General features: G+C 42.4%; 1 protein-coding gene across 1 annotated transcript in view; it reads right to left on the bottom strand.

Annotated features, from left to right (window-relative positions):
- Positions 1 to 27,836, bottom strand: part of THRAP3 (thyroid hormone receptor associated protein 3) — a 52,943-nt gene that overhangs the window by 17,180 nt on the left and 7,927 nt on the right. Inside the window, exons 2-3 of the mRNA XM_053576355.1 lie at positions 12,940 to 13,042; positions 5,445 to 5,612 (exon numbers count right to left, since the gene is read on the bottom strand). Coding sequence (XP_053432330.1) covers positions 5,445 to 5,581 — 137 coding nt within the window. The 5' untranslated portion in view covers positions 5,582 to 5,612; positions 12,940 to 13,042. The remainder of the gene's footprint in view (positions 1 to 5,444; positions 5,613 to 12,939; positions 13,043 to 27,836) is intronic.

Below are 27,836 nucleotides of genomic sequence, written 5' to 3'. Positions count from 1 at the left end.
AGAAAAATCTGGCAATGAAGGTAACATTTTGAAATCCCTGCTCTTGTACGTCATTCATTTCAGTTTTGTTTTCAAAGCAAGAGCACAAACTTAAATATAAAAATACAGATAAAAACCATTTTAACAAATGACAAAATAAACTGCTTCATTACTACTGTAATACATTTAAAATGGAGATGTATTTCTACACAAACTATTGTCAAAATTTTCTTAATGCAGTAAACTGAACATAGAATATTTTAATATACTCTAATAACAGCTAAGAGTTTCACCAGCACAGGGGGTTTTTACAGGTCCCCAGGTCACTGGAAATAAGGAAGAAATGCAAGCTGTGTCTAGACAGGTAACTATTCAGGTCCTCTGTCCCCTAGTCTGCTACAACATTTTACTCCCCATCCTAGTCACCTCTCCCCGTGCAAGGCAAATTTCTTAGATCCCACTAAGATCTGGGTCTGAGTGTAAAAGTACAGGTACAACAGGTCTACATCAAGGCACACTTGGAGAATCAAATTTGGAGGATGCATCTGTTCAAAAGCTTAAAATAATTTGCTAAAACAGAATTTTTTTTACTGGGGATCTGGAAATCAGCTCACTAAAAGGTCAATTCCTGTGGCTGAGGAATTGACCTTTTATAATACATGATCTTACCTAGGTGCCACAAGGGGGCACTATTTGATCACAAGGCACCCAAGTACAAGTGGGGTTAACAAAGAGTAGCTACAAAAAACACCCTCCTCCCGGTGTGTAACTTGTAGATCAACCTGAAGGCTAGTGTTGTGCTCTTCTTTTTTTTTTTTTTGTAGAGACAGAGTCTCACTTTTTATGGCCCTCGGTAGTGCCGTGGCCTCACACAGCTCACAGCAACCTCCAACTCCTGGGCTTAAGCAATTCTCTTGCCTCAGCCTCCCGAGTAGCTGGGACTACAGGCGCCCGCCACAACGCCCGGCTATTTTTTAGTTGCAGTTCGGCCAGGGCCACGTTTGAACCCGCCACCCTCGGTATATGGGGCCGGCGCCTTACCGACTGAGCCACAGGCGCCGCCCTAGTGTTGTGTTCTTCTTCATTAAACAATATAGAACTGTGATACAACAAGGTACATTTCCAGAACCACAAGGATTCAACAGTAACCTAACCATATAAACACTATGTTTATGAATGTCAAGCTTGTCAGTAACAGGGAGTTTTGTTTCCATCAAAAAGCCAAAACCTACATGTCTTCATATAAAACTCCATTGGGGTTCTTGGATATTACTTGTCCTGTCCACTATGATACAGATCATTAATGACCATTCCTAAGCAATTAGCTAGAAATAAGTAAAATTTATTAGAATTCTTAAAAAATTTTTTTTCTACATGTAAAACAAAAACTCCTCATATATATAACAAAAACTCTCACATCGGGCCTGACTGGGAACAGATACACTTTTTATTGGTTTAGGGGCCAGGCACACTGGCTCATGCCTATAATTCTGACACACTGGATAGCCAAAGTGGGAAGACTCCTTAAAAAGAGGAGTTCCAGACTAGCCTGGGCAATACATGAGACCCTATCTCTACAAAAAAATGTTTCAAAATTTAGCCGTGCATGGTGGCACAGGCCTGCAGTCCCAGCTACTGGGGAGGTTGAGGCAGGAGGATCACTCGAGCCCAGGAATCGTAGGCTGTGGTGAGCCATGATTATGCCACTGTGCCCCAGTCTGGGCAACAGTGAGAACTTGTCTCAAAATTTTAAAAGAACATAATCAAACAATAGAAAACAAAACAAAATAATCCCTTCATTTGGCACATGTACCAAGGTTTTTTAGGATTTAACAACAAAATTTTTTTTAGGGCGGCGCCTGTGGCTCAGTGAGTAGGGCGTCGGCCCCATATGCCGAGGGTGGCGGGTTCAAACCCAGCCCCGGCCAAACTGCAACAAAACAATAGCTGGGCGTTGTGGCGGGCGCCTGTAGTCCCAGCTGCTCGGGAGGCTGAGGCAGGAGAATCGTGTAAGCCCAAGAGTTAGAGGTTGCTGTGAGCCGTGTGACACCACGGCACTCTACCTGAGGGCGGTACAGTGAGACTCTGTCTCTACAAAAAAAAAAAAAATTTTTTTTTAAAGAAAAAAAATGTACATGTTTCATCTAAGGAAGATAAAGCAGGATTGGTTTTCCACTACTTAAAATCTACTGTACCCAGACATTTTACCTACCCCATGAATAACACCACCTGGCAAAGATGCACTTACTGCTCATTATTAATGGTTGCTATTTAGTACAATGGAAAAAAAAAAAAAACTTACCTTCTACACTTTTCTTTTGAAAATAGTAACAATGTAAGAAAAGAAGGGAGAGGCAGATGCAGACTAGGAGAATGACCCCATTAAACCGCTATGCTTGAATGAGGTGATCCACCACCAGCACTAAGGAGGGTTTAATTCATGTTCCCATCCTCAGAGGCTACTGCTGCTTCTGTTACCAATTATTAGTGAAAGCCCTGGGGCACACTGCATCCAAAACCTGCAGTCACTGCACAGATGCAGGAACCTGAGTCTCTGCAGATTGCAAATGAAGTTATTTAAGAGAAGTCACTTAAAAGGATACAGTCTGTGAAATACAAGGAAATAATCAATGTTCTCCAATTCTGTAGAACTCAGCAGTTAGTTAATTTAAAGGCATAATTTCTCAAACTCTCTGGATAGATACTTTCCTTATAGGAGAAGGAAAAAAGGAAAAAAAAAAAAAAAAAACATGAAACAGATAAGCCAGAAATAAAAACTGAACATCCCGTGGCAAAGTTATCTGTTTCTAAAAAAGCAGAGAAGTCAGACTTCAAACAAGCATAAAAACATATTTTCTAGTGGAGAAATTCTTCTAGAGTAATTAATTTTCTAGGCATGAGATAACATATAAAGTAGCTCTAGCTACCCCAGCACATACTACCTGCCTCAGATATTTTTCCCTCATTTCCCTTGTCAAGTCAAGCACCATTCACCAAATGATTTGTAGAACAAGGAAAAAAGATTTGCTCAAAATTCCAGCTGTCACAAATATTCAGAAATGGTTAACATTTTCCAATTCAATTTTGTCTCTCACTTTCAGTTCTTTAGCCTCTAAGTCTTAAACCAACTTCGCTTTATTTACTAGATTAAGTTTTGTAAAGGTATCTTTTAGAACTAAATGAGTTAATCTGAGGTTTTACTTGCCTAAATCAAAACCCCGAGTGCAAGGCAGTAATTACCAAGAGTCTCTGCTCCTTCCTATAGGCCTCTACAGCAAACTCCTCAGGTGGATTAAAAATACAGGCTGGGGAGCCATGGCTCATTCCTGTAATCCTAGCATTTTGGGAGGCTGAGACAGGAGGATCACTTGAGCCCAAGCATTTAAGAACAGCCTGAGCAATCACAAGATCCCATCTCTACCAAAAAAAAAAAAAAAAAAAAAAAATAGAAAAATTAGCCGGGCATGGTGGCACATGCCTGTAGTCCCAGCTACTTGGCAAGATAAGAAAGGAAAACTGCTTGAGGCTGGAACATTAAGGTTGCAGTGAACTAAGATGAATTTAGCCCAGGCAACTGAGCAAGATCCTATAATAAAAAAAAAAATTCAATGGAATTTCCCCTTTAATATTTGTGCATATCAACCTTTCACACTGGCTTCTCACAGATTCCATTTTAGAATTAACTTACTCTTGTCAGGAGGTTTTCAAAAAAACAAAAAAATCACCAACCATTTGGGGGGTTTTTTGTTTGTTTTTTTTTTTTGAGACAGTCTCACTCTGTTGTCTTGGATAGAATGCCATGGTGTCACAGCTCACAGCAACCTTAAATTCTTGGGCTCAAGAGCAACCTTCCTACCTCAGTCTCCTAAGTAGCTGAGACTACAGGTACATGCCACAACGCTGGCTAATTTTTCTGTTTTTAGTAGAAACAGGGTCTTGCTCTTTAGACTGGTCTCAAACTTCTGAACTCAAGCAATCCACCCACCTCAGCCTTCTAGAAGGCTAGGATTATAGACGTGAGCCACAGCACCCAGCTGACCATTTACACTCTTCAAACACACTATAGGGTTCAGAATACCACCACGAGTAAAGCTTAAGACCAGTGTGGTGACTCACACCTGTAATCCTAGCACTCCAGGAGGCCAAGGCACAAGGATAGCTTGAGGTTGAGAGTTTTTTTTTTTTTTTTTTTTTTTTTGGCCGGGGCTGGGTTTGAACCCGCCATCTCTGGCATATGGGACCGGCACCCTACTCCATGAGCCACAGGCGCCGCGCCTGAGGTTGAGAGTTCTAATACAAGTCTGACAAAAAGAATGAAACTGCAAAAATCTCCCTTAATATTTAAGTACACAAGTATTTTCCAAACTCACATCATATGGATACTTGTATCCACCGAAAGGTTCTTATCTACCCACAAATTAAAATTAAAACACTTGTGAAGAATGAAAATAATGAAAAATCACAACACATCAAAAAAGAAAAGACACTGAAGGTTTGGCATCCTATTCCAAGACATAACTGAAATAGACAAATCCACCTAACGGTATGAAAACTGGCTCAATTTTTAAAAATTAATAATAAATTTAAAACAATTATGCTCACAGTTCAGTAAGATAAAATGATGTTCATCTGATGTTTACAACAGTGATTTTTAATTTTTTTTTTGAGACAGTCTCAAGCTGTTGCCATGGTAGAGTGCCATGGCATCACATCTCACAGCAACCTCCAACTCTTGGGCTTAAGCGATTCTCTTGTCTCAGCCTCCCAAGTAGCTGGGACCACAGGCGCCCGCCACAACACCTGGCTATTTTTGGTTGTAGTTGTCATTGTTGTTTGGCAGGCCTGGACTGGATTCATACCCACCAGCTCCGGTGTATGTAGCTGGCGCTCTAGTTGTTGAGCTACAGGCATCAAGCCTAAGTTTTAAGATGTGTTTTACAAAATAGATTCAGCTGGTTAGTAAACAGCACATCAGGCATATAAAATTGACTCCCAGGAAGTTAAAAAGCTTAATCATTTAGTGAGTTAAGGCTTCTCTTGCTCGCAATGTTGTTCATATTATTTATCCTCTCAGCTATCCTTTCTTTGCTGATGATGAAAATAAACTTTGGTGCAAGCCAAAAATAATAATAATAATAATAATAATACCTCAGTGAAAAATAATCAAGTGTTGAAATTGGAAACAAGCAGCCCAAATATAAACAAAATGCTCTTCCTTCTAAAGTGAATGGAAAGAATATGTGCTGGCAGAGAAGAAAAGGAATTAGGCAAATAGCATGGCAATCAAAGTTTGGATCTGCAGTGTTTGAAGAGAGTTGAGATTTCTTACAGCCCAACTCTACACCTCAAGCCAACCCCTTTCCCCTCCATTTGACACTCACAGAAAAAGTTTAACAAAAGGTCTTCGAACACCCATGTTGACTGATGCAATGATTATCTCAATGTACAAAGTCACACCTCCTTACCTCAGCCTGCGCTTCCGTGAACGAGAGACAGATCGGCTTCGGGACCGAGACTTGGAAAATGAACGAGAACGAGATCTTGATGCAGATCTTGAGCGAGAAGAGCGAGATCCAGACTTGGATTTGTTTGTTTTTGACATCTCTGAAGAGAGGGTCACTTTTCAATTATACCTAATGTAAGAAAATGTATTTACACAAATAAGCGAACGCCTTCGCAAATCCTGAACTTCTTTGGATATTTTATAAACTTTTTAAAAATATGAAATGACTAATTTTTAAAAACCAACTTTTGCCCTTTCATCAAAAGGAATTTTTCGGGCAGCACCTGTGGCTCAGTGAGTAGGGCGTCAGCCCCATATACCGAGGGTGGCGGGTTCAAACCCACTCCCGGCCAAACTGCAACAAAAAAATAGCCGGACGTTGTGGCGGGCACCTGTAGTCCCAGCTGCTCGGGACGCTGAGGCAAGAGAATCACGTAAGCCCAAGAGCTGGAGGTTGCTGTGAGCCGTGTGACACCACGGTACTCTACCGAGGGCAGTAAAGTGAGACTCTGTCTCTACAAGAAAAAAAAAAAAAAAGAATTTTTCTTTTTTTTTAGACCAAAAACAGCATCTTTTCTTTTTTTAAACCAAAAAAAAAAAAAAGATTGTGCAAGCAATCCTCCTCCTTCAGCCTCCCAGGTAGCTGGAACTATAGGCATCCACCACAACACTCAGCTAGTTTTTCTATTTTTAGTAGAGACGGGCTCTGGGTCTTCCTCAGACTGGTCTCGAACGCCTGAGCTCAAACAATGCACCCACCTTGCCTCCCAGAGTGGTAGGATTACAGGCGTGAGCCATGGTGCCTGAGCCACAGTGCCCAGCCAAAAAGAATTTCTGAGAAGTACAAATCCCAAAAAAGATCAAGCCCCAGAAGCAAATAAAAAACCTGATATGTAACCCTAACTAGGTAACACTAGGAAACACAGACAAAAATGAGGACAGTTATCAGTGACTTGGTGCAGTCTGTTCTCAGAAGACGGTTTTGAAAACTAGTCAGCTGTTAATAAAAGTACTGAGATGACACAAGACAAGTTTCCCAGTGCCATAAGATGAAAACCTATGCAATTATATCTTGGTTACAGAGTATGTGGCACATCAGCCTCTATCTCTAGTCCTTGGGCACTGAAAGTCACAGGCATACCCTTAATATTTACATCTAAGGAACTGGTTAAAAGAGAGAAAGGGTATGCTCAAATGTTCTAAGAAGGTAAGGGCATGTCCTCTACCCTATAAAATACAGGATTTTAATCCATAAAGAACTAGAGTCATTTATAAAGTAAAGAACCACAACTTTTTCAAGTCTTTACTAGAAAAAAGTCAACTTTCTTTCAGGGTCATTTTCCTACCAAGAAAACAGTAATCTTTTTCCTTACCTCCTGTTCCAGAAAAGAACACAGCTAAACAGTTGCTCTGAAAAGTTAACCTTTGGTCTACAAAATGCACTAATTTATCCTTTATTCTCTTTCAGCACCTTGGACATCTTCCCCATAGCAAAAACTTCAAATGCTAAAGCATTTGTCTATGAAAGACCAGTAAGAATAAAGAAATCTATCTGGGCTCGGTGTCTGTAGCTCAAGCAGCTAGGGCACCAGCCACATACACTGGAGCTGGAGGGTTCAAATCCAGCCCATGCCCGCCAAACAACAATGACAACTACAACCAATAGCCGGGCATTGTGTGGTGGGCGTAACCCCAGCTACTTGGGAGGCTAAGGGGAAGAGAATCGCTTAAGCCCAAGAGTGAGGTTTATAACGCCATGGCACTCTACTTACTTACTACTACTACCCAGGGTGACAGCTCGGGACTCTGTCTCAAAAAAAACAAACAAACAAAAAGAATACTTTGGAGTCAACAGTAATACAAAGCTAAGGTAGAGGAATAACATTATGGGAGGTGGAGGTATAAACAGTTAACTCACAATGAATGTTAAAAATATTTCAAGCACATTTTCGGATTCTCTGGGTTCATCCTTACAAAATGGAAGCTTTTTTGTTTTTCTGTCACAAGTTCAGGGAACTATGGTCACCTTTGTGGACCATACCTCCAGCAATGAGGTATGCGGCACTTTTTCTAGGTGAGTCCGCGAACTCCATTGTCAGACTTCATCATACATAGCCAAACTATCTCTCTCTCTATATATATATATAATATATATATAAAATATGCATAATTGACAAGCACGCTCAAAAGCCATAATACTATGGCACCATCCTACTCATTCCTATTCCTGAAGCTTCTTTAATGTGAATTCAAATTAATTTTTAAAATATTATAATATTTGGCCGGAGCAGTGGCTCACACCTGTAATCCTAGTACTCTGGGAGGCCGAGACGGGTGGACTGCCTGAGCTCACGGGTTCTAGACCAGCCAGAGAAAGAGCAAGACCCCCATCTCTTAAAAAAAATAGCCAGGCGTTGAGGCAAGAGAATCACTTGAGTCCAAGACTTGAAGGTTACTGTGAGTTATGATGCCACAGCATTCTACCAAGGGCAACATAGTGAGACTCTGTCTCAAAAAATAAAAAAAAATTATTATACTCTGAATTAAGTGGAATAGCTCTAGATGAGACAAATTATAGCTGGAAATAACTCAAGGAATCCCTTAAAGTCTTTCAAGAATACCCTAGACAGTGAGTGAATAAACACTGATACATTAAAATCAGTAGGTTCTTGCCCTAATGGAGCTTATCAGAGGTTAAGACAGACAATAACCAAGTAAGCAAAAGGACAACTATAATAAATTTTGGTAAGTACTAGAAAGGAGAAAAAGAACATATGACGTTGGCCAAAAATGCAGCATAAATAGTGACTAATAAATAAGATAGCCAATAGGTGGCACTTAAGCTGTCACCTAAAATTAACTAAGAGAAAATCATGGAAAAGAAAGAGGAAGCATCCAAAACACACAAACTTTCTTCTCTTAATATATCCAAATATACATTAAAAAACATGTTAGGGCCTCTAGTGAGTACAGCACCGGCCACATAAACCAAGGCTCACGGTTCAAGCCCAGCCCAGGCCTGCTAAACAACAATGACAACTGCAACCAAGAAACAGCCGGGCGTTGTGGCGGGCGCCTGTAGTCCCAGCTACTTGGGAGGCTGAGGCAAGAGAATCTCTTAAGCCCAAGAGTTTGAGGTTGCTGTGAGATGTGACGCCACAGCACTCTACAGAGGGTGACACAATGTAACTCTGTCTCAAAAAACAAACAAACAAAAAACCCCACACACCTTAGACCCACATAGTGCCTCACACCTGTGATCCTAACACTCTAGGAGACTGAGGCGGGTGGATCACTTGAGCTCGGGAGTTCAAGATCAGCCAGAGCAAGAGCAAGACCCCACCCATCTCTACTAAAAATAGAAAAACTAGCTGGGCATAGTGGCAATTGCCTGTAGTCTCAGCTACGCAAGAGGCTGAGGCAAAAGGAGTGCTTTAGCCCAAGAGTTTGAGGTTGCTGTAAGCTTTTTTTTTGTTGTTGAGACAGAGTCTCGCTTTGTTGCCCCCGGTAGAATGCCAAGGCTTGATAAATCTCAGAGTAGTTGTAAGAGCGCAAGGATTCAAATCTAGGTGTTTTTGAGACAGAGTTTCACTATGCTGCCCTTGGTAGAGTGCTGTTGCATCACAGCTCACAGCAACCTCAAACCCTTGGACTTAAGCAATTCTCTTGCCTCAGTCTCCCAAGTAGCTAGGACTACAGGCGCCAGCCACAACGCCCAGCTGTTTTTTGGTAGCAGTCAGTTTTCATTGTTGCTTTAGCTGACCCGAACCAGATTCGAACCTGCCAGCATCAGGTGTTGTGGCCTGCGCCCTACCCACTGAGCTACAGGCACTGCCTGTTTTTGCAGTTTCTTTCTTTTTTTGTAGAGACAGAGTCTCAATTTATCACCCTCAGTACAGTGTCGTGGCGTCACAGCTCACAGCAACCTCCAACTCCTGGGCTTAGGCGATTCCCTTGTCTCAGCCTCCTGAATAGCTGGGACTACAGGCACCCACCAGAATGCCTTTTTTGTTGCAGTTTGGCCGGGGTTGGGTTCGAACCCGCCACCCTCGGTATATGCGGCCAGTGCCCTACCCACTGAGCCACAGGTGCCGCCCCCTATTTTTGCAGTTTCTAATCTCTATCCACTAAGACCTTCCTGTTGAGATAACTACCTAGTACCTTTCCATTTACAACTGCACTTCAATAGGTGAGTTGCAGGGGTGTGGTAGAGCACAGTGTTTTTTTTTGTTTTTTTGAGACGGAGTCTCACTTTGTTGCCCTGGGTAGAATGCTATGACATCATAGCTCACAGCAACCTCAAATTCTTGGGCTCAAATGATCCTCTTGCCTCAGCTTCTCAAGTAGCTGGGACTACAGGCACTCACCTCAACACCTGGCTATGTTTTTCTTTTTAAGAGATGAGGTCTTACTCTTGCTCAGGTTGGTCTCAAACTTCTGAGCTCAGGCAATCCACATACCTTGGCCTTCCTGAGTGTTAGGATTACAGGAATGAGCCACCACCCCTGACCCAGTAGAGTGAGTCTTAAACATAAAGACAACTCTACATAAAAGACCAACATCTCTCCAAGAATAAAGCAGTATCTTCACAATTCTGAAGGAAAATTATTTCCCAACTAAAATTCTATACCTGGCTATACTAATCATCAATATTAGAGGTAGAATACAGGCATTTTTAAACATGTAATGTCTAAAAAATTTACTCTTTGTACCCTTCTCAGAAAGCTAACAGAGACAGGTTCTCCTCCAAAACAGAAGATTGAATCAAGACAAAAAAAGAAATGGGAAAAGGCTGGGTGCCCATAGCTCAATGGTTACAGTGCCGCCCTGTGCACCTCACTGGGTTCAAAGCCAGCCTGGGCCTGCTAAACAAAATAAGAAATGGGAAAAGATAATGACATCTAGTCCAAGAGAGGTAGAAAAAAATCATCAGGATAATGACCCAGGTATAACAGCTGCACCGCTGCAGAGAGCACCCTGCCAGAATGGGGCAGATGGGAAGGTATCTCCAAGAACTTACAACACAAAATGCTGGGTGGTGCCTATGGCTCAGTGAGTAGGGTGCCAGCCCTATATACTGAGGGTGGTGGGTTTGAACCCAGCCTCAGCCAAACTGCAACAAAAAAAATAGCTGGGCATCTATAGTCCCAGCTACTCAGGAGTCTGAGGCAAGAGAATCACCTAAGCCCAAGAACTGGAGGTTGCTGTGAGCTGTGACACTACAGCACGCTACTGAGGGCAACAAAGTGAAACTCTGTCTCTCTATATATATTAAAAAAAAAAAAAAAAAAAAACACACAAAATGCTTAGAGGTTCTCGAGGATCTCTTTGCACTAGAGTTTAGAGAGGAATTACCTCTCTACCCCAGCCAAACTCTTACTCTTTAGGCTACAGTTTAGAGAGGAATTACCAATATAAACAATCTAAACAAAATGGACAAAAGGATAATTATTAACAACAGAGAATACAAATAGTTCTGCAAAAAGGAGAAAATAACCCCAGCATGCAAAGTGAGTGAGCTGTGAATAAGCTGCATGTAATCCTAATACTGTCAACTGTGTGAATACTGCCCTGACCAACATTACATTATAACCAGAGTGACAATGTGGACGCATGAGGCTACTGGGCAACCCTACCAAAAACTGCCACTTTCTAATGGGCAAAGTTAATACATAAAATCAAACACTGAGAAGCAAAAGAAGCTTATCCTTTAGAAAGGTAACATCAAGGCTGGGCACCGGTAGCCCCGCAGCACAGTGCACTGAGACTGGCAGATTCGAGCCTGGCCCAGGCCAGCTAAACATCAATGACAATTGCAACAAGAGAATAGCTGGGACATTGTGGGGGACGCCTGTAGTCCCTGCTACTTGGGAGGCTGAGGCAAGAGAATCTCTTAAGCCCAAGAGTTTGAGGTTGCTGTAAGCTGTGACACCACGGCACTCTACCGAGGGCAATATAGTAAAACTATATCTCAAAAAAAAAAAAAAAAAAACAGCAAAGAGTTGAAAATAATTGCTTCTTGGGATGGAGAAAGGAAGTGGGGAGGAACTGCTATTTTTCATAAAAAGCCCTGCACAGTTCATGGTCTGGTATGGCTAGATATAGTACTGTTGTACATGTATTAGAAGTATGTCAAATGTTGGCCTGGCGACCACAGCTCTTTGAGTAGGGCACCTTCTCAACCACATACCCCGAGGGTGGAGGGTTCGAGCCTGGCCCAGGCCTGCTAAACAACGATGACAACTGCAACTAAAAACAGCTGGGGAGGGCGGCGCCTGTGGCTCAGTGAGCAGGGCGCCGGCCCCATATACCGAGGGTGGCGGGTTCAAACCCAGCCCCGGCCAAACTGCAACAAAAAAATAGCCGGGCGTTGTGGCAGGCGCCTGTAGTCCCAGCTACTCAGGAGGCTGAGGCAGGAGAATCGCCTAAGCCCTGGAGTTGGAGGTTGCTGTGAGCTGTGTGACGCCACGGCACTCTACCAAGGGCAATAAAGTGAAACTCTGTCTCTACAAAAAAAAAAAAAAAAAAAAAAACAGCTGGGTATTGTGACGGGCGCCTGTAGTCCCAGCTATTTGGGAGACTGAGGCAAGAGAATCGCTTTGAGGTTGCCGTGAGCTGTGATGGAACAGCACTCTACTGAGGGCAACATACTGAGACTCTGTCTCAAAAAAACAAAAAAAAAGAAAAAACGAGCTTAAGCAATTCTCTTGCCCCAGCCTCCTAAGTAGCTGTGAATACAGGCACCTGCCACAACACCCAGCTATTTTTCTTTGTTGCAGTTGTCATTGTTTTAGCAGGCCCAGGCTAAATTCAAATCCACCAGGCCTAGTGCATGTGGCCATTGCCCTACCTAGCCCCTGAGCTACAGGTGCTGAGCCTGTCAAATGCTTTTTAAAGTGAAGAAAAGAAAATGTGGGAAGAAATCAAATGTACGTAAGAATTTACTCATGCCCACCAATTATGTATGATAGATAAATGCAAGGGGAAAGCCTAAAAGTACACCAAAAAGAGACTAATTACATAAATTATATGGTACATTCACAATGAAATGCTATCAATCATTTTTTAAAAATGCAGAGGGGGGTGGCGCCTGTGGCTCAAGGAGTAGGGCACCGGTCCCATATGCCGGAGGTGGCGGGTTCAAACCTAGCCCCGGCCAAAAACCAAAAAAAAAAAAAAAAAAATGCAGAGGGGAAACCTGTTCTTGTTAACAAGAAACAGGTGACAAGTACAACCCCAATTTTAATCAAACACATACACATCCATGTAACATATGCGTGAAAAAAGACTTCCTCCAAATATTAACAACGATTATATATGTATCGAGTTTATAGTTAATCGTTTTCAAACAAATACTGCTCCCTAAGAACCCAGAACTTCCATTGAGGAACCTTCTGGTTAATCAATGGTTTTATAAATCATTGAAGTTATTAGTTCCTTTACCACTATACATTTACCTGATGTGAAAAATGATTCAACTTGCACTGGATTCCAGATACTACCTCAAAAAAATACTGGCAGTCCCACTGGTTTCTCCAATTTACACGTCAGGATACACTTCTGAAATGAGAGGAAATAAAGCAGTGATAAAATGGCTGCCCAGTCTTATAGATTCCATTATGTATGCTTGCTTGAAATCTATAAGCAAAAACCCTACTTTAGCCCTCAACTTCACTTCTCTTAAGCATACTGGACTAATAGGCTCTCTCATACACATGCAACCTACTACACTGTAGAAAACTAAAACCTTCCTTCTTGTAACCTGATGCTTTCACTGGCAATATTTCAGGTGGTAGGGCTTTCAATACACAAGATGAATTCATGAGCTTCATAACTCAACCTGGTACTACACATTAGCTTGACAAGAATCAGATGTTTGAAATATGAAAAAATTAACTGAAGAATGCTGAACTAAATTAAACATACACATTTCTTTCTTTCTTTTTTTTTTGATAGAGTCTCACCTTGTCACCCTCAGTAGAGTGCCGTAATGTCATAGCTCACAGCAACCTCAAACTCTTGGGCTCAAACGATTATCTTGCCTCTGCCTCCCAAGTAGTTGGATGGAACTACAGGAGCCTGCCACAACACCCAGCTATTTTTTTTTTAAAGAGAGACGGGGTCTCCGCTCTTGCTCAGGCTGGCCTTGAAACTGAGTTCAGGCAATCCACCCGTCTCAGCCTCCCAAGTACTAGGATTATAGGCATGAAACACCGCATTTGGTCTTAAAGGTAAAATAACTTTTCATCCCAATCCCCGGGCGCACATGTACACAAAACTGCTTTATGCTCCAGTTGTCTAAATATCCCCAGATAAATGAAAAGAAGGCTGGGTGAAGCACTACGCAAAATGAATAGGAAAACCAAATTCTAAGACCAGCAAGCTCATTTAAGTAGTTAATGTCCTCACTCCTGGGTTATAAAAGTTTTTGTTAGACATTCATATTACTATAAAGGAGAGAGGCACACAAGATCCAAATAATCTGAAGATGCAGTCTCGCCATTAATCTCTCACTGAGAATTCAATCAAGCAAAGCGATACAGGCTACCCACCTTAGCTTTCCCTGAAATCCTGGGCTTTGCACATAGCTGAATCCTTCCTTACTTGACCAGGAAGCAAAGGAATCTACTTCCTTAAACTATGATCTCCAAACTCTTTGTACATGCAGAATCCTCAGACTACAATGTCTCCTTCCCGTCTCATTCTTATGAGGCTCTCCTCTGGCAAGCAGTCCCTGGGCTCTCCCAAGCTAGGTTAGGTACTACCCTCTTTGTCACCTTGGACGTTGTCTCTCCTTACACTTCTCATTACATCTGTTAACATGTCAGCTCCTCACTGAGCTGTAAACGCTTTCAAATGCCTAACACTAATACGTGTTTGCTGAGTAAACCAAAGACCCCAGCAATAAACTCCTGACCTATACTAAAGGTAATCAGATAATTAACATTACAAAAAGCCAATCAAAGCCTCTTAAAATTATTAAAAGGATAAGACTTTTATTAAGATGAAAATAATATTCACTTAGATGCTTCATCAAATTAATGACAATGTTTATATATATTTACTTAGTTGAAACAGTAAAAACATAGCACCTTCAAAACTTATTCTTTCAAAATAGTTCTGCATATTTTCTTGCTGTTTATTTCTTAGAATTCATCCTTAGGTTCCATCAGCCAAAATATCTTCCCTAACTCCAAAGGCACAGGGGGTTCCATCAGTCAGCTTGCCTTAATAAGGGAAATCTCACAACTGCTACATGACTGAAAACTGCTCTTACTCTGTAACATGCTGAATTAAACTATTCCTATACTATCCCTTCAAACTCTAACCAGATGGCAAAAGCACACATGCAGAAATCTTTCATTTTACTGCTCCTCATGTTTCCTTACTGTTTATCAATCACTTCACAGATACTGGCAAGAATTCTTTTATTCCAACGAGTCTTCAATTTTACATTGTTGTAATGCGGGGAAACGCAAATCAGAGGCTGTAGCCTTGTTATTCTGGGATGATAAGGAGACTCCTGAAACTCTCCCTCCGTGATCCCTGCTGCCACCAGTTTGTACACTCTCCTCCCCCGAGCCATGGGCATACTTTTCCACTTCTACTTATCTCCCTTGACCAGACACCAGTATATTAGCAGGGAGACCCCACACTGCCAACAAAACTGTTTCCCTTCTGCGTATTACTAACTGTCCACTTAGCCAACAGCAAACACCAAATATATTAAATACTGACTATATGCCAGGTACTTTTCGAGGCACTGGAATGAAACAGTTAAAAAGTCCCTTCATTCGGGTGGTGCCTGTGGCTCAGTGAGTAGGGTGCCAGCCCCATATACCAATGGTAATGGGTTCAAACCCAGCCGCGGCCAAACTGCAACAAAAAAAATATCTGGGCGTTGTGGCAGACGCCTGTAGTCCCAGCTACTGGGGAGGCTGAGGCAGGAGAATCGCCTAAACCCAGGAGTTGGAGGTTGCTGTGAGCTGTGACGTTATGGCACTCTACCTCGGGTTATAAAGTGAGACTGTCTCTAAAAATAAATAAATAAATAAAATTAAAAAAAAAAAAGTCCTCTCATTCCTACACCTTCCATTCTAGGAGGCAGACAGACACACAGGGGAATAAGAATTACAATTTTATATACTGCCGTGAGAAGCCAAAAGAGAGGGACACGGACAGACAGATGGTGAGCAGTGACTGAAAGGGAAAGTCTGTCCGCCTTATTCCAAGAAGAGGAAACAGCAAGTGCAAAGACCCTGGAGAAGGGCAGCGCCTGTGGCAGTAGGTCACCAGCCCCACATACTGAGAGTGGTAGGTTTGAACCTGACCCCAGCCAAACTGCAACGACAACAAAAATAGCCGGACACCTATAGTCCCAGCTACTTGGGAGGCTGAGGCAAGACAATCACCCAAACCCAAGAGCTGGAGGATGCTGTGACAAAGTGAGACTCTGTCTCTAAAAAAAATACCCTGGGGAAGAAACATGCTCAGCTTATCTGAGGAAGAAAAAAAAGAGTAGCTGCAATGCAAAAGTTGACAGGGAGTTAATAGTAGATCAAGTCAGAGACATGGATAAATGGATAAGGCCTTGCAAGCCGTCACAAGGACTTTGGTTTTCCTCTGGGTAATGTGAGAGCAGCCATTAGAGTGTCTTGAGCACAGGAGTAATATGAGCAGAATTATGTGTAAGACATTACAAATTGCAGTTACACATATGCTGGTTGCTGAGTGAAGAAAAGACTTTAATAGGCCAAGGACAGAAGAAATTGGTAGATATTGCCTAAAATAATCCAAATAAAGGGACGACAATTCCTTACACCAGAGAAGAGCAGAACAGAGTACTACTATCACGCACTTTTCTAGGCACTGGAGATTAAACAGATAATCCACATACCACTGCACCTTAAATTAACAGAAGTTTCTAAATCCAAACAAAAAGTAAATAATATTCTTTTTTTTTGTTTGTTTTTGAGACAGTCTCACTATGCCACCCTCGGTAGAGTGCCGTAGCACCACAACTCACAGCAACCTCAGACTCTTGGGCTTAAGCCATTCTCTTGCCTCATCCTCCCAAGTAGCTGGGACTACAGGCACCTGCCACAACACCTAGCTATTTCTTTGCTGCAGTTGTCATTGCTGTTTAGCTGGCCTGGGCCGGGTTTGAACCTGCCAGCCCTGGTGTATGTGGCTACCGCCATAACCACTGTGCTATGGGCATGGAGCCAATAAATAATATTCTATGACCACAGCATTTCTATCTCGTAGTAAACAACATCAAAATCCTTTTTCTTATCTCACCACAGGCACCCCAGCAATCTTTTCTTGAGAGCTACAGAACATAAAGGAAACACAACGATAAACTTTACTCACCCCTGTGAACCCAAGGTCAAAGTTAGTCCTTTAAACCACCAGGCACAACATTCTTACATAACGCTTGAAGACTAATGTGCTCTGATTTGAAAAGATGACAGCAATTAAAAATGGAACAAAAGAGAAGGGTCCTCTATTCAAGTTAACCCAAAATATCCAATGAACAAAATTTAATCTCAACCACTCCTCACTGAAAGGAAAAGACTAAGAATTGACAGGATTATGACAGCTAAGCAAATAAACCAATACTTCCAAATAGGCCATGTACACAGGGCCTTCTGCATTTGGGGTCAGCAAACTAAGCATATGTGCCAAATCTATCTCACTGTTTTTGTATCATGCATGAGCTAAGAATGGTTTCTACATTTTTTTTTTTAACTTTTTTGTAGAAACAGAGTTTCACTTTATGGCCCATGGCATTACACAGCTCACAGCAACCTCCAACTCCTGGACTTAAGCGATTCTCTTGCCTCAGCCTCCCAAGTAGCTGGGACTACAGGCGCCCGCCACAACACCCGGCTATTTTTTTTGTTGTTGCAGTTTGGCCGGGGCCGGGTTTGAATCCGCCACCCTCGGTATATGGGGCCGGCACCTTACCGACTGAGCCACAGGTGCCGCCCGGTTTCTACATTTTCAAATGGTTGACAATATGTATATCAAAGAATATTTCATTACACGTGAAAATTCCATGAAATTCCAATTTTTGTGTCCATAATAGTTGCAATAGAACAGTCATGGTCTTTTACTTGCGTATAGCTACTTGTGCACTAATATGGGAGAGCTGAGAAACTGCAACAGGGACTACCTGCAGTGCCTGCACAGCTCCGCTCTGCTACAAACTGCAGTAACACAATTACAACTCAAGAGCATTTCAAGTACCACGCTACCATCATATCACATTTTATTATTTTTAAATCACCAGTATGAGCCCATCATACCAAAACAAGAAAAGCAGACTTTGAGATTACCTTTTAAAGGAAAACTGTGGAGTGTAGATTATTTTTTGTTACTGAATTGATGGTAAAGCATTGTGTTTATCATGAAATGACACCACAGATGTGCCAAGAATACAATATATGTAAACATTACCAAACTAAATACTAATCACCACCAGGCATGGTGGCTCATGCCTGTAATCCTAGCACACTGGGAGGCCGGACAGGTTCAAGACCAGCGTGAGCAAGAGCAAGACCATGTCTATAAAAAACAGCCGGGTGTTGTGGCGGGCGCCTGTAGACCCAGTTACTCGGGAGGCTGAGGCAAGAGAATCGCCTAAGCCCAAGAGCTGGAGGTTGCCATGAGCTGTGACACTACAGCACTCTACTGAGGGTGACAAAGTGAGACTGTCTCTAAAAAAAAAAAAAAAACAAAGGGTAGCACCTGTGGCTCAGGGAGTAGGGTGCCGGCCCCATATACCAGTTCGAGCCCGGCCCTGGCCAAAACTGCAAAAAAAAAAAAAAAAGAAAGAAAGAAAGGCAGCTCAGCGCCTCAGAAGCTAGGGCACCAGCAACATACACCAGAGCTGGTAGGTTCGAACCCAGCCCGGGCCTGCCAAACAATGACAACTACAACCCAAAAAAAAAAAAAAACAGCGAGGCGTTGTCTGTAGTCCCAGTTACTTGGGAGGCTGAGGCAAGAGAATCACTTAAGCCCAAGAGTTTGAGGTTGCTATGAGCTCTGATGCCACAGCACTCTATCAAGGGCAACAACTTGAGACTGTCTCAAAAAAAAAAAAGAAAGAAAAATATTAATCACAATATTCTCAACTTACAAGAAAGTGAATGATGGTGGTAGAATTTATATGTACATGACAAAAGGAGTTAGCTGGTCACATTTACAAACCTTGTGAAAATGTAAGGTATTTAAAGCCTGTAATCCTATACCTAAGCAGGTACATGACAGAAAATTTTTGAATCTAGGGCGGCGCCTGTGGCTCAGTCGGTAAGGCGCCGGCCCCATATACCGAGGGTGGCGGGTTCAAACCCGACCCCAGCTGAACTGCAACCAAAAAAAAAAAAATAGCCAGGCGTTGTGGCGGGCGCCTGTAGTCCCAGCTACTCGGGAGGCTGAGGCAAGAGAATCACTTAAGTCCAGGAGTTGGAGGTTGCTGTGAGCTGTATGATGCCACGGCACTCTACCGAGGGCCTAAAGTGAAACTCTGTCTCTACAAAAAAAAAAAAGAAAGAAAATTTTTGAATCTATCACATTACTATCAAAAGTGACTTTCCTTTGCTCTCAATTCACCCTTATAGCCCTAACCATCATCAATTCCATGAATTTTTGTCAAAAATAGAAGGTGAATATCCTGACTTGCCTGCAGTTCAATGGTCTAGAAGTAGCTACATTTTATCATGGTTTTGAAGCCCAAGGCAGAGTATAAAATTTTTCTGAACAAGAATAACCCTCAGGGCGGCCCCTGTGGCTCAAGGAGTAGGGCGCCGGTCCCATATGCCGGAGGTGGTGGGTTCAAACCCAGCCCCGGCGAAATTAAAAAAAAAAAAAAAAGAATAACCCTCAACCACTGTTACCATTATTACTGAACACTGAATAAATAGGCTTGGAAGTTAGCTTTTGTTGCACACTTAATAATCTTGCTTAATGAATTCAATCTCAATTTGTAAGACAAAATAGCACTTCTATGGCAATAAATCAATATGAATGATAACAAATGTTTTAATTTTTTGTTGTTGTTGTTGCAGTTTTTGGCCGGGGGCACAGCACTCTTCTGAGGGCAACAAAGTGAGATTCTGTCTCTAAAAAATAAAAAATTAAAAAAAAAAAGACTTTTTCATCCCCCAAAACATGCTTTATATATTACCAACAATACGCTGAATCTTTTTTTTTTTTTTTTGAGACAGCCTCAAGCTGTCACCCTGGGTAGAGTGCTGTAGTGCCTCTGACTCCCAAGTAGCTGGAGACTACAGGTGCCCACCACCATACCTGGCTATTTCTTTTAGTTGCAGCTGTCATTGTTTGGCGGGCCCTGGCTGGATTTGAACCTGCCAGCTCAGGTGTATGTGGCTGGCGCCCTAGCTGCTTGAGCAAGGCGCCAAGCCAGAAACTTTTTTTTCCTGAGACAGAGTCTCAACTGTGTCGCCCTCGGTAGAATGCTGTAGCGTCATAACTCACAGCAATCTCAAACTCTTGGGCTTAAGGGATTCTCTTGTCTCAGCCTCCCAAGTAGCTGGGACTACAGGTACCTACCACAACGCCCAGCTATTTTTTTGTTGCAGTTGTCATTGTTTAGCTGGCCCAGGCTAGGTTTGAACCTGCCAGCTTCGGTGCATGTGGCTGGCGCCGTAACCACTGTGCTACAGGCGCCCGATGCAATACACTGAATCTTTAAAAGGCATTTCAGTTTCCAGAATCAACTTCAAAAACCTACGCTGACTTAATCCTATGGGAAAACATAAAATTTTTTAAAAATTAAAGTAAAAAGAAATCTAATATTTGTAAAATGGACAGCAGAGATCAGGTTAAATCCCTAGGATTTTACCTAATTCCTTATTAGATACATTATGTGCCCACTGATTACTCAGTGAGAAATATTTTGCACTGTATGTTCTACAAGTTGTAACAAGAAATGCAGCCAAGAAATATGGGCAGGGTACCAGCCCCATATACTGAGGGTGGTGGGTTCAAACCCAGCCCCGGCCAAACTGCAACAAAAAATAGTTGGGCATTGTGGTGGGTGCCTGCGGTCCCAGCTACTCAGGAGGCTGAGGCAGGAGAATCGCCTGGGTCCAGGAGTTGGAGGTTGCTGTGACGCCACAGCACTCTACCAAGGGCGACACAGTGAGCTCTGTCTCTAAATAAATAAAAATAAAAAGCTGGCCAAGCATGGTGGCTCACACCGATATAATCCTAGCATTTTGGGAGGCAGAGGCAGTGGATTGCCACATCTCTGGAGTTTGAGACTAGCCTGCACAAGAGCAAGACCTCATCTTTACTAAAAACAGAAAAACTAGCCAGGCATTGTAGCGGGCACTTGCAGTCCCAGGTAACTGGGAGGCTGAGGCAGGAAGATCACTTGAGCCCAAGAGACTGAGGTTGTTGTGAGCTATGATGCCATTGCACTCTGCCCAGGATTAACAGAGTGGGACTGTCTTTTTAAAAAAAAAAAAAAAGCTGTGGTTACATGCATGATGCTTTAGGGTGGGAAAAAAGCATCAAAGATTTACAATTCAGACTGGGACACTGGTTTCTTACAATAAAAAGAGCAAAAGCAAGAGGATGAGCAATAAGATAATCCTGTATCCCAGTGGCCTAGTAGTGATACTTAATACCCAACAAGGAAACTAAAGACCCTCACCTCCTCAGAAAGCACCTCCTATTTCTTATTGGCAGCTTAGTGAGATTAGTTACTAGCATAAGATCAGATATGAATGGCAGGGTCAAAATTAGGGACAGAATAACATATTACATCAGTGGTTCTCAACCTGTGGGTGATGACCCTTTTTTAACAATGAAAATATATCCTGCATATCAGATATTTACGATTCATAACAATAGCAAAATTACAGGTATGAAGTAGCAACAAAAATAATTTCATGGTTGGGGGTCACCACAACATGAGGAACTGTATTAAGGGTGGAGGCTTTAGGAAGGCTGAGAACCACTGTATTACATGCAACTGACTAGTAAAAAAAAAAAAACATATTGCATACAAAGTTGCAGTTCATAAAAACTTTTTTTTTTTTTTGAGACAGAGTCTCATTTTGTCCCCCTAGGTAGAGAGCAGAGAGGGTAGAGGGGGTGAGTGCCATGGCAGTGTCATGGCTCACAGCAACCTCAAACTCTTGGGCTCAAGAGATTCTCTTGCCTCAGCCTCTTGAGTAGCTCAGACTACAGGCACCTGCCACAATGCCCAGCTATTTTTAGAGATTAGATACCGAGTCTTGCCCTTGCTCAGGCTGGTCATGAACCTGGGAGCTCCAGCAATTCACCTGCCTTGGCCTTATAGGCATGAGTCACTGCGCCAGGGCCTGGCGGGTTTTTTTTTTTTTTTTTGTAAGAAAGGAGGTCTTTCTTAGAAGGGTACAAGTGAAACTTACTAAATGCAAAATATAAATGTCTGAACATAATAACTAAGAAAATGCCATGAAGGCTATGTTAACCAGTTCGATGAAAATATTTCAAATTGTATATAAAACCAGCACATTGTATCCCATGATTGCATTAATGTACACAGCTATGATTTAATAAATAATAATAATAATAATAATAATAATAAAAGAAAGAAAGGTGGTCTTGCTCTGGCTTAGGCTGGTCTGGAACTCATGAGCTCAGGCAATCCACTCACCTCGCCCTCCTACAGTCCTAAGGTTATACCGTGCACAGCTAGGTTAATGTTTTTTCATTAAGTGTCCTCCTCTCAAAGAAAAGTTGTTTCAAAAAATAGAAAGGTCAGGCCGCACCTTGTGGCTCAGTGGGTAGGGTGCCGACCCCACATACCAAGGGTGGTGGGTTCAACCCCAGCCCTGGACAAACTGCAACAACAAAAAAAATAGCCAGGCATTGTGGCGGACGACTGTAGTCCCAACTACTTGGGAGGCTGAGGCAAGAGAATCGCCTAAGCCCAGGAGTTGGAGGTTGCTGTGAGCTGTGTGATGCTACAGCACTCTACGGAGGGTGATAAAAGTGAGACTCTATCTCTACAAAACAAAAAAAGAAAGGTCAACTGAGTAGTTCATGACTGTAATCCTAGCACTCTGGGAGGCCAAAGAAGGAAGATCCCTTAAGCTCAGGAGTTTGAGACCAGCCTGAGCAAGAGTGCGACGTAGTCTACTAAAAAGAGAAAAATTAGCTAGGAGTGCCTATAGTCCCAGCTACTCAAGAGAATGAGGCAAAAGAATCCTTGAACCCAGGAGTCTCAGATTGCTGTTAGCTACGATGTAGCTCCATGATGAAGCTATGATGGCACTCTAGCTTGGGCAACAGAGTGAAACTCTGTCTCAAAAAAATACATATATGTATATAAAGGTCAGGCATAGGAGTTCATGCCTATAATTCCAGCACTTCGGGAGGCCAAGGTGAAAGATCACTTGAGGCCAGGAGTTCAAGACTATCTGGGAGATAGAAATAAGACTCCATCTTTAAGAAAAATAAGAAAAACTAGGCGGATGTTGTGCCACATGCCTCTAGTCCCAGCTACTGAGGAAGCTGAGGCAGGAATAACACTTGAGCCCAGGAATTCAAAGTTATAGTAAGCTATGATCATGTGACTGCACTCCAGCCTGAGAAACAGAGGGAGACTATGTCTCATACATATATTTATACATACACACACACACATATATATATAAAGAAGTCATGGTGACTGATAATCATCAACAAAACATTTGCAACAGTTATTTATGACACTATCATTCATTCAAGAAATATCTACTGGGCGGCACCTGTGGCTCAAAGGGGTAGGGCACTGACCCCACGTCGGAGGTGGTGGGTTCAAACCAGCCCCAGCCAAAAAAAAGAAATATCTACTGATGCTGCATTTTTGTTGTTGTTGCTTTAAGACAGGGTCTCTCTCTGTTGCCCAGGCTGGAGTGCAGTGCCATGATCATAGCTCACTGCAACCTCAAACTTCTATGCTAAAGTGATTCTCCTGCCTCAGTTTTCCAAACAGCTGGGAACTATAGCTTGTGCCACCATGCTCGGCCAAGGTTTTCTATTTTTTGTGTGTGTATAAAAACGAGGCCTTGGGGCAGGGCCTGTGGCTCAGTGGGTGGGGCACTGGCCCCATATACCGAGGCTGGCAGGTTTGAACCCGGTCCCGGCCAAACTGCAACAGAAAAATAGCGGGGCATTCTGATGGGCGCCTGCCTGTAGTCTCAGCTACTCGGGTGGCTGAGGCAAGAGAATTGCCCGCCTAAGCCCAGGAGTTGGAAGTTGCTGTGAGCTGTGACACCACAGCACTCTACCAAGGGTGATAAAGTGAAACTCTGTCTCTGAAAAAAAAAAAAAAAGAAAGAAAGAAAAAAGAAAACCCAAGGCCAGGCAGCGCCTGTGGCTCAGGGAGTAGGATGCTGGCCCCACATATCCAGGGTGGTGGGTTCAAATCCGGCCCAGGCCGAACTGCAACAACAACAACTACAACAACAAAAATAGCCGGGCATTGTGGCGGGTGCCTGTAGTCCCAGCTACTCGGGAGGCTGAGGCAAGAGAATCACCTAAGGCCAAAGCTGGAGGTTGCTGTGAACTGTGATGCCAGGGCACTCTACCAAGGGTGACAAAGTAAGACTGTCTCTAAAGAAAAAAAAAGAAAACCCCGAGGCCTTGACCTGGCTTTCAAGCTGGTCTCAAACTCCTGGCCTAAAGCAATCCTCCCAAAGCATTAGAATTACAGGCATGAGCCACCACACCCAGCCAGATGAGACAAAGAAACAGACACTGGATCACTGCTTGTTTTTTTTTTGGAGACAGGCACAGAATGTCGTCCTTGGTAGAGTGTTGTGGCGTCAGCTCACAGCAACCTCAAACTCCTGGGCTTAAGCGATTCTCTTGCCTCAGCCTCCCGAGTAGCTGGAACTACAGTTGCCCACCACAACGTCTGGCTATTTTTTGGTTGCAGTTGTCATTGCTGTTTAGCAGGCCCCAGCCCGAACCCACTAGTCTTGGTATATGTGGCTGGCGCCCTACTCATTGAGCACGGCGCCAAGCCTGGATTGCTGCTTTTGAACCAAGACTCTGTCAACACAAATAGTTGAAAGATTATTCACTGCAGTGGCTAAATTCAAATAGGGCTTAAAACAATTACATTTGAGAATTTCTAGTGTGTTCAACCAGAACTGTCAACACAGCACTAGACTAAAGGTCCTTGGTTCCAGTTGTGCCTAAATATTCATGAGATGGGATTGTCACCACTTTTACATACCAAAGTATGTGTAATAAAAAAATGACAGTTAGCTGAGCATTGTGGCGGGCGCCTGTGGTCCCCGCTACTCAGGAGACTGAGGCGAGAGAATCACTTGGGCCCAGGAGTTGGAGGTTGCTGTGAGCTGTGTGAGGCCACAGCACTCTACCGAGGGCCATAAAGTAAGACTCTGTCTCTACAAAAAAAAAAAAAATGACAATATGTGACTATCCTTCAAAAGTTTCTTATTTCTTGGGCGGTGCTTGTAACTCAGTGGGTAAGGTACTGGCCACATACACCAAGGCTGGTGGGTTCAAACCCAGCCTGGGGGGCGGTGCCTGTGGCTCAAAGGGGTAGGGCGCCGGCCCCATATGCTGGAGGTGGTGGGTTCAAACCCAGACCCGGACAAAAACTACAGAAAAAAAAAAACAAAAAAACTCTTCCCTCCAAACCCAGCCTGGGCCTGCTAAACAACAATGACAACTGCAACAAAAAAATAGCTGGGCGTTGTGGCGGGCGCCTGTAGTCCCAGCTACTTAGGAGGCTGAGGCAAGAGAATTGCTTAAGCCCAAGAGTTTGAGATTGCTGCAAGCTGTGACGCAATGGCAATCTACCAAGGGCCAAGTAATGAGATTCCATCTCAAAAAAGAAAGTATAAATATACACTGGAATGTTACTCAGCCTTAAGGTACAGCAGTAAATTTCTGAAACATACTACAACATAGAAGAACTTTAAGAATATTATTTTAAAGGCCGGGCACAGTGGCTCACGACTGTAATTCTAACACTCTAGGAGGCCGAGGTGGGTGGACTGCCTGAGCAAGCTCTGGAGTTTGAGACCAGCCGCAAGACCCCATCTCTACAGATAGTCAGGGGCTGTGGCAGGCGCCTGTAGCCCCAGCTACTTGGGAGGCCGAGGCAAGAGAATCACAAGCCCAAGAGTTTGAGGTTGCTGTGAGCCGAGAGCGCCACAGCACCCTATCAAGAGTGACAAAGTGAGACTCTGTCTCAAAAGAAAAAAAAAGAATTCCAGCTGGTAAACATGACCTAGATACTTTTAGAATATATTTCATATATGTATACCCATTATGTTTTCAAGTAACAGAAGAAAAAATCCTGCACAATTTTGTTCTCTTAAGGACCTACTGGAACATAAACTTGGGAATGCTCAAAATAAAACTCAGGTTTATAAGATCAAAGTGTGGTGAGAATTGTCTCATCGCATAGAAGCAAATGTTTCTGAAAAGTAAAATCTCAAAGAAAAAGAGAAATGATATGCTTTTATCCATCTTAGTATAGTTTAAAAAATATCAGGGAGTTGATGAATTTGTTAAAAGCCGTTCCTGTGTGCTACATGTGATATACATAGTAAATATTTATAATCTTTAACAAACCACATATTTAAGTAAAGTCAACAAAAAGGAAACGGATATAAAGATATGATTTTGAGATTAGTCTCTGAGAAAACAAAATGTGGAACATGTGGTCAAAAAATAATTAAGATGATAAAATTTTCACACCACAGGGTGGCACCTGTGGCTCAAAGAGTAGGGCGCCGGCCCCATATGCTGGAGGTGGCGGGTTCAAACCCGGCCCCGGCCAGAAAACTGCAAAAACAAAATTAAAATAAATGAAAAGAAAAGAAAAGAAAATGTTAAAAAATAAAAAAATTTTTCACACCACATACATTTTACCACAATAAAAAAAACTGAAGATGGGTGGCACCTGTGGCTCATTGAGTAGGGCGCCAGCCCCATATACCAAGGCTGGTGGGTTCAAACCCAGCCCCGGCCAAACTGCAACAAAACAACAACAAAAATAGCTGGGCATTGTGGCAGGCACCTGTAGTCCCAGCTACTTAGGAGGCTAAGGCAAGAGAATTGCCTAAGCCCAAGAGCTGGAGGTTGCTGTGAGTTGTGACACCAGAGCACTCTACCAAGGGCAACAAAGTGAGACTATCTCTTAAAAAAAAAAAAAAAAAAAAAAAACTGAAGATGAGTACAGAAAAATGAATGACAAAGCAAATACACCCAATGCTAACAAATGCACATGAGTCTCACTATACAATTCCTTCGACTTTTCAGTATACTTCAAATCATTGATATTGAAATACTGGAGGAAAAAATAAATAAAAAAATCAACACCCTTACTAGAATACACATGATACAGGGTGATTAACTTACCCAGTATGAGGGAAAGACAAGGCTTAAAGGGATGATGAAATTTAAAGGCCAGCTTATGACACTGTATCTTCTAAAAGTGTTGCTGACTAGATCTTCTACAAGTCCATTTTAGCCACATTGAGATCACAGCAGCTGTAATAACACTTTACCATAGCTCCCAAATAGACACAAAACAATTAAGCTTTAGTTTACCAACTTTAAATAGCCAATATCCTGAAGACAACATTTGAAGCCCTAATCTAAGCAATAAATTAGTCAATGTCTGAAAAGTAACTTATCCGGATAGAAATTAAGTCCTAAAAGTTATCAAACATCAAAGATTCTGCATACCACATATTTCATCCCAGTAAATGTCAGGCACTTTTAGGCATTTAATAAGTAATTTCCAAGAAAAAGAAAAATCACATAACATCAAATCCAGGCCTTGAATCAATCTAAATTATTCTTCCTGCCCAGTCATTTTTTAAAGTGAAGAACAGAAACTCTAACCTAATATGAGTACAATCCAGAGCTAAGAGGTTCAGCAAAAGTGTCCCCCCCACTATTGACTTTGACCATAAAATAACAGCATCCTTTCTGCAGTCCAAACAAACCCACTGTGGGCTAAGAGGTAATTAACTAATATGAAAATGGTGATACATAAATGACAGTCAAAGGAAATTCCAAAACTCTTCTGTGAAATGAAAGGGGAGAAAACTGCAACTAAGACCCCACCTCTGAACAGCAGAAGTGATGCCCACAAAAATACAAAAAAGGCCACGCAGACCAACACTGTCCACCAGAATTTTCTGAGATGATGGAAATGTCCTGTATTTATGCTGTTTAATATAACTAGTATGACTGAGGAACTGAATTTTTAGTTGTCGTTCCTTTTAAACCCAACCAGCCAAATGTGGTTAAGGGCTATATAACTGGACTATGCAGATCTAAACCAAAGGCCATATAT

This window comes from Nycticebus coucang, chromosome 22, assembly GCF_027406575.1.
Source record: "Nycticebus coucang isolate mNycCou1 chromosome 22, mNycCou1.pri, whole genome shotgun sequence".
Taxonomy (NCBI): Eukaryota; Metazoa; Chordata; class Mammalia; order Primates; family Lorisidae; genus Nycticebus; species Nycticebus coucang.
The sequence above is the reverse complement of the archived record's forward strand: the minus strand, read 5'-3'. Positions and strand labels throughout refer to the sequence as shown.